This window comes from Oncorhynchus mykiss, chromosome 3, assembly GCF_057628025.1.
Source record: "Oncorhynchus mykiss isolate SJ-2025 chromosome 3, ASM5762802v1, whole genome shotgun sequence".
In the NCBI taxonomy this organism is placed as follows: Eukaryota; Metazoa; Chordata; class Actinopteri; order Salmoniformes; family Salmonidae; genus Oncorhynchus; species Oncorhynchus mykiss.
Genome location: NC_143024.1, coordinates 59,610,398 through 59,622,718, shown reverse-complemented (window position 1 = coordinate 59,622,718; position 12,321 = coordinate 59,610,398). Strand labels below are relative to the sequence as shown.

General features: G+C 46.6%; 1 protein-coding gene across 11 annotated transcripts in view; it reads left to right on the top strand.

The window, feature by feature from the left end:
- The window catches only part of LOC110520064 (RNA-binding motif, single-stranded-interacting protein 1), a 49,687-nt gene that overhangs the window by 21,725 nt on the left and 15,641 nt on the right, over nucleotides 1-12,321 (top strand). For all 11 annotated transcript variants that reach the window (XM_036974339.2, XM_021597070.3, XM_021597073.3 and 8 more), the window contains exon 3: nucleotides 10,827-10,885. In XM_036974339.2, the coding sequence (XP_036830234.2) occupies nucleotides 10,827-10,885 (59 nt within the window). The remainder of the gene's footprint in view (nucleotides 1-10,826; nucleotides 10,886-12,321) is intronic.

Sequence of the window (12,321 nt, the reverse complement as noted above, 5' to 3'; positions counted from 1 at the left end):
ACAAGTGGGACACAATCATGAAGTGGAACGACATTTATTGGATATTTCAAACTTTTTTAACAAATCAAAAACTGAAAAATTGGGCGTGCAAAATTATTCAGCCCCTTTACTTTCAGTGCAGCAAACTCTCTGCAGAAGTTCAGTGAGGATCTCTGAATGATCCAATGTTGACCTAAATGACTAATGATGATAAATACAATCCACCTGTGTGTAATCAAGTCTCCGTATAAATGCACCTGCACTGTGATAGTCTCAGAGGTCCGTTAAAAGCGCAGAGAGCATCATGAAGAACAAGGAACACACCAGGCAGGTCCGAGATACTGTTGTGAAGAAGTTTAAAGCCGGATTTGGATACAAAAAGATTTCCCAAGCTTTAAACATCCCAAGGAGCACTGTGCAAGCGATAATATTGAAATGGAAGGAGTATCAGACCACTGCAAATCTACCAAGACCTGTCCGTCCCTCTAACCTTTCAGCTCATACAAGGAGAAGACTGATCAGAGATGCAGCCAAGAGGCCCATGATCACTCTGGATGAACTGCAGAGATCTACAGCTGAGGTGGGAGACTCTGTCCATAGGACAACAATCAGTCGTATATTGCACAAATCTGGCCTTTATGGAAGAGTGGCAAGAAGAAAGCCATTTCTTAAAGATATCCATAAAAAGTGTCGTTTAAAGTTTGCCACAAGCCACCTGGGAGACACACCAAACATGTGGAAGAAGGTGCTCTGGTCAGATGAAACCAAAATCGAACATTTTGGCAACAATGCAAAACGTTATGTTTGGCGTAAAAGCAACACACCATCCCCACTGTCAAACATGGTGGTGGCAGCATCATGGTTTGGGCCTGCTTTTCTTCAGCAGGGACAGGGAAGATGGTTAAAATTGATGGGAAGATGGATGGAGCCAAATACAGGACCATTCTGGAAGAAAACCTGATGGAGTCTGCAAAAGACCTGAGACTGGGACGGAGATTTGATCCAAAACATAAAGCAAAATCTACAATGGAATGGTTCAAAAATAAACATATCCAGGTGTTAGAATGGCCAAGTCAAAGTCCAGACCTGAATCCAATCGAGAATCTGTGGAAAGAACAGAAAACTGCTGTTCACAAATGCTCTCCATCCAACCTCACTGAGCTCAAGCTGTTTTGCAAGGAAGAATGGGAAAAAATTCAGTCTCTCGATGTGCAAAACTGATAGAGACATACCCCAAGCGACTTACAGCTGTAATCGCAGCAAAAGGTGGCGCTACAAAGTATTAACTTAAGGGGGCTGAATAATTTTGCACGCCCAATTTTTCAGTTTTTGATTTGTTAAAAAAGTTTGAAATATCCAATAAATGTCGTTCCACTTCATGATTGTGTCCCACTTGTTGTTGATTCTTCACAAAAAAATACAATTTTATATCTTTATGTTTGAAGCCTGAAATGTGGCAAAAGGTCGCAAAGTTCAAGGCGGCCGAATACTTTCGCAAGGCACTGTACGTACAGTCATTGTGGGGGGGATGTCATCGATACACTTTTTGATGAAGCCAGTGACTGATGTGATCAGTGACTGACTCTAATCATTGTAGATGAAGAAGAGAAGACAGGTTAAATAAGTATTTTTAGCTTTGAGACAGTTGAGACATGGATTGTGAATGTGTGCCTTTCAGTGGGTGAATGGGCAAGACAAAAGATTGAAGTGCCTTTGAACGGAGTATGGTAGTAGGTGCCAGGTGCACCGGTATGAGTGTGTCAAGAACTGGAACGCTTCTGGGTTTTTCACACTCAACAGTTTCCCATGGGTATCAAGAATGGTCCCCCATCCAAAGGGCATCCAGCCAACTTGACACAACTGTTGGAAGCATTGAAGTCAACATGGGCCAGCATCCCCGTGCAACGCTTTCGACACCTTGTAGAGTCCATGTCCAGATGAGGCTGTTCTGCAGGCAAAGGGGGTTGCAACTCAATATTAGGAAGGTGTTCCAAATGTTTTGTGCACTTTAACATTATGTTTGGTGTTGCATGGTCTCCCTGTGATGTCACAATGCTATATGAAGAACAAGACCTCAGTTACCAGTGGACCGTCTCAATGTGCATTTAATAGATACTAATAATGTTAGATGACTCACTGTAGCTCAGTTGGTAGAGCATTGCACTTACAACGCCAGGATAGTGGGTTTCGATTCCTGGGACCATCAGAATGTAAAATTTATACACGCATGACTGTAAGTGGCTTTGCTAAATGGTATATATTATTATTATTGTTATATTACTGCCGTGTTTAAGTAGAACCTAGCTGGGACAGATCACTGGACCAGATAGAGAGAGGGAGAGAGATAGCAGTGAGTGAAGGAGGGGGGATGGAGATATTTGAGTAGATGATGTCCAACACTGCAAGGGGAGAGCTGACAGGGGCATTACATCTGAATTTAAAATGAAAGATATTGGAAGACTACAAGGGCAAACCCAGAGAGCCTTAGCAGCTGACAGTATCTGAAGCGAGACAGTGGGGAGTTCATGTATGCAGAGGATAAAGGAGCCATCCCAGCCCGCTCTCATCCACAGCCCCATTGTGTTATTGTGTACCTATCTATGGAAAAGACCACCGAGGTGACTTTGAAATCTCATTTTCATCTCCCAGACCCCCTGCTTTACCCCCCCCCCCTCCCCCCCACCTCTACAATGTGATGTTGACTTTGCAGCACATTCAACCCCTCGATCTCCCAATCGGCTTGCATAGATCCTCTATCCTGCGTTTAGAAATAGAGATACAGAGTGATAGCTGCTGTTTAGCAACCTACACCACACACAAGATTGTCTGGAACACTAGTAAACTATGTTTACTTTTCCTAAAAAAAATGACTTAGAGGGAAATTTAAGAATTGAAGAAAGCAAACAGGTATTGAATGTTTGAGTCCTGCACGGGTTCGTTTTTTGGAGCTGTACCCGGCCACATTAATTCCGAGCCCCACCCGATACCCGATATCAGGACAGATTCTTCTCCGCAACCGGACCCTCCCGCATATAATTATCCTGAGAGCCGACCTGTGACCCGCCAAAATAACATACATTTATTTAATTGTTTGTATGACCCCAAAGTAGTTTATTTGGCTAGTCCCTTTCCCTGCATGAATTAATTTGTCTGCGTGTTTTTTCAACATTTCGATAAAAGGAAAACGTGCCATGAATTAAGAACAATATGTTCTTATTTTCACAATGCGAAGCGGCACATTGACAATTCAAATGGCTTAAAAAAAGGAGTCTTCTAATTAGCCTTCTTACCTAATGAAGGACTATAGCTGACATAACAAAACCTTTATGCATAGATCATCCAATAGTTTAATAAAAACTCCAATAAACAATTCCCAGATTCAAATAGGCTACAGGCTGCAAAAATAGCCTACATTTATTTAGTAGGCTATAGGCTACTCAAACTTTTACCAGTTTCACAGGTTTAAACTTTATATGGCCTGCATATGGTCTAAATTAACCAAAGCCTGAATTAATGTAATAAGGAACTCTGGTTAGGCTACGTTAGCCATTTTCGCATGAGCTAGGCTAGCCAGGGAAAGTAAACTTGAGAACACAGTCGTGCGTGTGGGGGAGGGAACATAATCTCTGAATTTGATCAAATTAGGAATGTTTTAGCACCACACAACATGCTCCTGGGTAAAAAAAAAATATATGTAAGATCTTGATTTAAAACGTTTCCGACCCGCAATATATTTGTTCTGAACCGCGAGCCGACCCGTGAGTTGAAAGAATGTTTTAAATTCCACCCGCCAGCTGATTTATTTTGTGGGTTACCTGCGGGGAACCATGGGTATCTGACCCGATGCAGGACTCTATTGTATGTACAGTGAAAGGCAGTTAGATTCATACTGATAACGTCATGTACATAAGGGAGTGATATCCGGACCATCTCTAGCACTGTTGATGGTTTGCCATAGCGCAGCTGTTGCCATTTTAGGATTTGGGATTAGAGCTCACTTTAGAGATTCCGGGTCAACGGCTCTTGCTCTTTTACCCTGTGTTGTAACTAGCTTAATCCTTCCCCCGACTGAAATGTTCTTAGCGTATAAACTCACCCTAATCAATGTTATATCAATGCTGATTTTCAGTGACTAGTAGCCTAAATACTGGCAACAGTTCAGCCACGCTCTCCCAAAATAAACTCTTAAAACATTAGATGAAGAACGTTGTGTTCAACAACCAATCAGTGACCCCGCTTGAAATTGGAGTGCATATTAACATTGAAATTGTAGAGGCCATTCTGGTTGGTATGACCATGAATGGACACAAACAGGAGTTGGCTAATGCACAAACAGACTGGACCACCAGTCTATTCAGTCAGTAGGTCAGGGGTAATGCACCTTAGCTAGTTGTTTAGACAATCTAAAGAGGTTGGAATAGATCCCTGTGTTTTTCCAACTGATCCCATCTGAGCTGATCCACCACCCGATCCCAAAATATCCCCAAATAAAATCCTGAAATGTCTACTTAAAACCTTGAGGCAATAGTTGAGGATTCAAAAAGCACAAGGTATAATCAGTTCTTGTTGATAGCAAAGTGATTCTTCATATCGCATTAAAAAAATTCACTTGCTACTCAGGAACACTTTACAGCCCTCAGTCAATACGAGGCCATAACTCAATCCTGCTATTTTCAGAGCAGACAGAACAGTATCCCTCAGTGCTATCCGCAGGAATCAATAAGCATGCAGTGAATAGTAATCAGAGCCCTTTTAGCCACTGTAATGGGATAAAGGCAGGGGGGGGGAAAGGCAGGTGGAATGGGAGAACATTGTTCTCCAAGCTGCTACTGCCACCACTTTCTCAGAGAAGACATTCTACCTGATTCAAGCAGCTCACCCTCATCTGTCTGACAGCACCATGCAGCTCACCCTCATCTGTCTAACAGCACCAAGCAGCTCCATCACACTGTGATAGATGGTTAGTGAAAGCTAATGGAAAAGGGGGGAGTCTAATGGCTAAGGTTGTCTTAAGAAGCTTATTTTCCTGGAAGATGTGTTGTAGCATACACACACACACACACACACACACACACACACACACACACACATAGACACCTTTGGCCGTTGTCTAAAGCCTTCCACATGTTTCTGTTCGGCTAGAGCCGAACAGTTTGTTCGCATACTCCTTCAAGTGACAAAATGTGCATAATAAGGAATCTTCTCTCTTTGGATGACTACAAACACTTCATTGAAGAATCCCATCGCTACTGTTGACCAATCACCGATGAATGGGCGTACACTTCGGTTACCGACTTCACCTTGACTCGATTAAAAAATGTCTTGTGCACGAACAGCCGGAAAAAAATCGAACTAAAACGTCACAAAATGTTGCCATAATACATTGAATTTTGTAAAGTATTCAGATCACTTGACATTTTCCAAATTTTGTTACATTACAGCCCAATTTTAAAATGGATTAAATTGTTTTTTCCCCCTCATCAACCTACACACAACACCCCATAATGAAAAAACAAATGTATAAAAAATAACCCCGGAAATCTCACATTTACATAAGAATTCAGACCTTTTACTCAGTACTTTGTTGAAGCACCTTTGGCAGCGATTACAGCCTCAAGTTTTCTTGGGTATGACGCTACAAGCTTGGCACACCTGTATTTGGGGAGTTTCTCCCATTCTTCTCTGCAGATCCTCTCAAGATCTGTCAGGTTGGATGGGGAGCGTCGCTGCCCAGCTATTTTCAGGTCTCTCCAGAGTGTCACACCCTGACAATAGTTTGCTTTGTATGTTTCTATGTTTTGGTTGGTCAGGGTGTGAGCTGGGTGGGCATTCTATGTTACATGTCTAGTTTGTCTATTTCTATGTTTCGGCCTAGTATGGTTCTCAATCAGAGGCAGGTGTCATTAGTTGTCTCTGATTGAGAATCATACTTAGGTAGCCTGGGTTGCACTGTTTGTTGGTGGGTGATTGTCTATGTCAGTGGCTTGTGTCAGCACAGGTCTATTTTGTTAGCTTCACGGTCGTCATTTGTTTATTGTTTTGTATGCAGTGTCAGTACTTTCTTTATTAAAGATTTACCATGGACACTTACCACGCCGAATTTTGGTCTTCCGATCCATCTCGCCTCTCCTCTTCAGATGAAGAGGAGGACGATTGTGACAGAATCACCCACCACAACAGGACCAAGCGGCGTGGTGACAGGCAACAGCGGCGCAAAGAGGAATGGACTTGGGACGATGTGTTGGACGGCAAGGGTTGCTACACATGGGAGGAGATCCTGGCGGGAAAGGATCGCCTTCCATGGGAACAGGTGGAGGCAGCTAGGAGAGCAGAGGCAGCCGGAGAGAGGAGCCGGCGATATGAGGGAACACGGCTGGCAAGGAAGCCCGAGAGGCAGCCCCAAAAATGTCTTGGGGGGGGGGGCTAACAGGGAGTATGGCTATGCCAGGTAGGAGACCTGTGCAAACTCCCTGTGCTTACCGGGGGGCTAGAGAGACCGGGCAGGCACCGTGTTATGCTGTGGTGCGCACAGTGTCTCCAGTGCGGGTGCATAGCCCGGTGCGGTACATTCCAGCTCCGCGTATCGGCCGGGCTAGAGTGAGCATCGAGCCAAGTGCCATGAAGCCGGCTCTACGCATCTGGTCTCCAGTGCGTCTCCTTGGGCCGGCTTACATGGCACCAGCCTTGCGCTCGGTGTCTCCGGTTCGCCTGCATAGCCCAGTGCGGGCTATTCCACCTCGCCGCACTGGCAGGGCGACCGTGAGCATTCAACCAGGTAAGGTTGGGCAGGCTCGGTGCTCAAGAGCTCCAGTGCGCCTGCACGGTCCGGTCTTTCCAGTACCACCTCCACACCCCAGCCCTCCGGTAGCAGCTCCCCGCACCAGGCTTCCTGTGCGTGTCCTCGGCCCAGTACCACCAGTGCCAGCACCACGCATCAGGCCTACAGTGCGCCTCGCCTGTCCAGCGCTGCCAAAGCCTTCCTCCTCTCCAGCGCTGTCGGAGTCTCCCGCCTGTTCAGAACTGCCAGTCTGCAAGGAGCTGCCAGTCTGCAAGGAGCTGCCAGTCTGCAAGGAGCTGCCAGTCTGCAAGGAGCTGCCAGTCTGCATAGAGCTGCCAGTCTGCAAGGAGCTGCCAGTCTGCATAGAGCTGCCAGAGCTGCCAGTCTGCAGGATGCCGCCAAAGTTGCCAGTCTGCAAGGAGCCGCCAGAGCTGCCAGTCTGCAAGGAGCCGACAGAGCTGCCAGTCTGCAAGGAGCCGCCAGAGCTGCCAGTCTGCATGGAGCTGCCAGTCAGCATGGAGCAGCCAGGGTCGCCAGTCAGCATGGAGCAGCCAGGGCCGCCAGTCAGCATGGAGCAGCCAGGGCCGCCAGTCAGCATGGAGCAGCCAGAGCCGCCAGTCAGCATGGAGCAGCCAGAGCAGCCAGTCAGCATGGAGCAGCCAGTCAGCATGGAGCAGCCAGAGCTGCCAGTCAGCCAGACTCTTCCAGATCTGCCAGTCAGCCAGACTCTTCCAGATCTGCCAGTCAGCCAGACTCTTCCAGATCTGCCAGTCAGCCAGACTCTTCCAGATCTGCCAGTCAGCCAGACTCTTCCAGATCTGCCAGTCAACCAGACTCTTCCAGATCTGCCAGTCAGCCAGGGGCCGCCAGTCAGCCAGGAGCTGCCGCCACTCTGTCCAGAGCTTCCGCCCCTCTGTCCCGAGCTGCCGCCCCTCTGTCCATTGAGAAGAGTTGCCATGGTGAGGAGGCCACGGAAGAGGACAAGGTGGGGAAAGACTAAGGTGAAGTGGGGGCCACGTCCAGAACCAGAGCCGCCACCGCGGACAGATGCCCACCCAGACCCTCCCCTATAGGTTCAGGTTTTGCGGCCGGAGTCCGCACCTTGGGGGGGGGAGGGTACTGTCACACCCTGACCATAGTTTGCTTTGTATGTTTCTATGTTTTGGTTGGTCAGGGTGTGAGCTGGGTGGGCATTCTATGTTACATGTCTAGTTTGTCTATTTCTATGTTTCGGCCTAGTATGGTTCTCAATCAGAGGCAGGTGTCATTAGTGTTCTCTGATTGAGAATCATACTTAGGTAGCCTGGGTTGCACTGTTTGTTGGTGGGTGATTGTCTATGTCAGTGGCTTGTGTCAGCACAGGTCTAATTTGTAGCTTCACGGTCGTCATTTGTTAATTGTTTTGTATGCAGTGTCAGTACTTTCTTTATTAAAGATTTACCATGGACACTTACCACGCCGCATTTTGGTCTTCCGATCCATCTCGCCTCTCCTCTTCAGATGAAGAGGAGGACGATCGTGACACAGAGATGTTCAATTGGGTTCAAGTCTGGGCTCTGGCTGGGCCACTGAAGGACATTCAGAGACTTGTCCCGAAGCCATTCCTGCGTTGTCTTGGCTGTGTACTTAGAGTCATTGTCTCGTTGGAAGGTGAACCTTCCCCCCAGTCTGAGTTCCTGAGCGCTCTGGAGCAGGTTTTCATCTCTCTGATTCTCTCCAGTCTCCCACTCCCTGCCGCTGAAAAACATCCCCACAGCATGATGCTGCCACCACCATGCTTCATCGTAGGGATGTTGCCAGGTTTCCTCCAGACGTGATGCTTGGCATTCAGGCCAAAGAGTTCAATCTTGGTTTCATCAGACCAGTGAATCTTGTTTCTCATGGTCTGAGAGCCCTTAGGTGCCTTTTTGGCCAACTCCAAACTGGCTGTCATGTGACATTTACTGAGGAGTGGCTTCCGTCTGGCCACTCTACCATAAAGGCCTGATTGGTGGAGTGCTGCAGAGATGGTTGTCCTTCTGGAAGGTTCTCCCGTCTCCACAGAGGAACTCTGCAGCTCTGTCAGAGTGACCATCGGGTTCTTGGTCACCTCCCAGACCATGAACCTTCTCCCCGATTGCTCAGTTTGGCCAGGCGGCCAGCTTTAGGAAGAATCTTGGTGGTTCCAAACTTCTTCCATTTAAGAATGATGGAGGCCATTGTGTTCTTTAGGACCTTCAATGCTGCATAAATGGTTTGGTACACTTCCCCATATCTGTGCCTCGACACAATCTTGTCTCGGAGCTCTACGGACAATTCCTTCGACCTCATGGCTTGGTTTTTTGCTCTGACATGCACTGTCAACTGTGGGACCTTTATATCGACAGATGTGTGCCTTTCCAAATCAATTGAATTCACCACAGGTGGGCTCCAATCAAGTTGTAGAAATATCTCAAGGATGATCAATGGAATCAGGATGCACCTGAGATCCATGTCTAGTCTCATAGGGTCTGAATACTTATGTAAATAAGGTATTTCTGTTTTTTTTTAGGTGTAATAGATTTGCAAAAAAATTCTAAAACCCTGTGTTTGCTTTGTCATTATAGGATATTGTGTGTAGGTTGATGAGGACTTTAAAAAAAAAAAATCATTTTAGAATAAGGCTGTAACATAACAAAAATGTGGAAAAAGGGAAGGGGTCTGAATACTTTCCGAATGCACTGTATTTTCACAAACTGTTTTAGATGGGAAGCATCCCGGACACCTTTACCCTGAACTTCTGTACCAATGTCATACACATTCGATGCTGAGAGTTAGAGTTAAACTGTGTCCTCTCAGTCATCCAATGGTGGCCCAGATTGGGAAGCGGGTGTCGTAATCCTGTGCCTTTTTTAACCTCTTGCATTCAAGGTTTAGATTTTCGCGTCCCTTGATTGGTGAGCTTCTCTGGGGGGGGGGGGGGTTGCCGTTGACACTGTGGTGATTCCTGTAATTGATTTATTTGGAGTCAATTAGTGGAAACCCCTTCATCCTCGAGGCTCTTTACCCAGTGGAGCACAGAGTAAGGTCACGCCGGCCCGCGGAGACGAGCACAGCACACACAGACATGTGCTGCTGCTCGCAAAGTCAGGCTCTGTAATTGGATTTCAAATATCATGGAGATTTATTTGGTTATATTAAGCCACTGCTGATCTGCGATCATTAATGGCAAAAGCACTATAGGTGACCTTTTCCTCTGCGACAATCATAACACCATGACACACAACCAGATCTGTCACAATCGGTTATATCTATGACTCACGGTCGGGACGGAGGCCTCATTTTCATAAAGCCACCACCTGCCCGCCTCCCAGCTCAGGTCAAAGCTCACACTTCCTCCTCCGTCTAGAGAGCCAATCCCCTCATCGACCATTTGTCTGCCGCGCTGATTACTACAAGGGAGGCTCATTTACTACTACGGCCTGGCGTCTGTGCGTTGTTATTGGTTGCATTCATCATTGTACAGAGAGAAAGTTGCAATATATGTCGCAGTTGCTTTCTTTGTACTGATTTGCTATTCATTTTGAATAGAGTGAGCTAGCTTAGCGCTGAAAGGAAATGCAGTGCAGCCAGTGTTTAGGGGTCACCGCTGAGTTCATTTGTCAGAGCTGGCAGCAGCAGCAACACAGTGCACAAAATAACTGTTAAAGCACAGGATGTGTCTATGGAATGCTACTCAGTCCCCCTGTGCCTGCATTGTCAAGAAATCGTAAATATACAGTGTGTAATGCATATTTCATTCAAGTTTATTCCTAAATGTTTTCTGATTCTCGGTACGTCTTTTTCACGAGTCAGACATCCTTATGCCTATGTAGGATAGGTAACCCTCCATGATTCTGTCGTTTGGTAAAAATCACGGCAACCTTTGCTCCAGCGCCGCAGAGATTCTCAAATCCACATGGAAACAAACGGCTTCCTGTTTCTCATGCTTTTTTTTGGTGATGTCATACATTCTTGTGCAAGCCTCACTCTTTTTGTCTTTTATAACAGGCTCCCTCTGTCTGGGACATAACGCAACACAACTAAAAATACTTCTCTCTTCCTCTCTTAGGTATGGCAAAATTGTATCAACAAAGGCCATCCTGGACAAGACGACAAACAAATGTAAAGGTGTGTATGGCTTCCTCTGTTTTTACGAAGACTTTCAGTAAGTCGGGACGTGGTTGATTCTGCTAACAGATTTTTTATTATTATAATTGTTGCACACAACTCAAGAAGTCATGCTCATAACAACCCCTAGGCTTAAAGCAATAAAAACTCATCACATGCATCTTCATTGAGAGGATACTGTACGTAGGTATCGCAATGACTCGTTGTAAAGCAGGAGATCAGTGTTAAGGCTTTGGAGCTTTGACTTAGACTTCCAGTTTGTGATATGATGACGCAAAGGATTTTCACCATAATCCTCCTAATGCTATTGTACTAAAGACAAAGGCCATGCTAAGGAATGAATGAAGATTCTTGCTTAAGGCCTTCTTGACTCACGCAGTGGGTTTGGCACCCCAATAGTGTCACAGTGTACTGGCTCTGCCTTGTTGAAGTCATTCAGTCATCCAACAGCTATGTGGCTCAGAGGGGCTGGTCTAATCAGGAAACAGACAGACAGGCTGGCAAAAGGCTGCCACTACTTCATGTTATTTTAGTCCCTTTACTGATTGGCTGTCTGTCACTGTGCAGCGCGCTATGGGGGGGATCACAAGAGGAAGTGACAGCTCATGCCCCTCCCTCTGGAGAGTGACAAACAGTCTTGGCTCTGGCTGCAGCCCTGGGCCCAACACCCTGTTCTGACTAGTGAGAAGCGCAATGACATTGAAGCCCAGCCCAGCCAGCACGCACCACAGATGGGCTAGGAATAAGCTTGGTCACTGTCCTGCTGGGGATTATTATACCCTTATTAATCACAGGTGGCGACTGAGAAACATCCTTTCATCTTGCATGACGATTTTTTCTTGAACTCACGGCTTGCTTGAAGAAAGGTACCTGAGAAACTCCCCAAAATCCCAACTTGGAAAGCCAAATGAACATTTGCCATTCATAAAAACAAACATCAGAATGTTCCGATTCAGCATATACTTGGTTTGTGCTGTTTATCACCAAGATCAAACTAGAATCTGTCATTAGATTCCACATTGAGCAGAGAGTTTGCTGTGGACCTGTGAGCTTGTTTGATGGTCAAGGGCAGGGAGGGACTGCAGGTCTGACTCTGGCCTGCATGTAGCCCCAGGGGGACAGTGAACTGACCTGAGCCCTGGGCGTCATCACTGCAATCTGCAGCTTCAGCACCGTTCTCTGCTCCCCTCGGCCGACTACACTACCTCACCACCAGTCACTGACTGACCACCATGGGCCCCTTAGAGGTGGGGGTCAACCACAGAACATGGTGGCCTCTGGCTTGGCCTCACTGTGGTGGCTGTCAATCACATCCTGTCACTTTCTGCTTGCTGTAGACGTCAATGTTGACCTGAGATTTAGAGTGCCAACCAAATGTCACACTATTCTCTGTATTTTACGAAGCATGGAGGAGGAGGTGTGATGCTCGGGGGTGC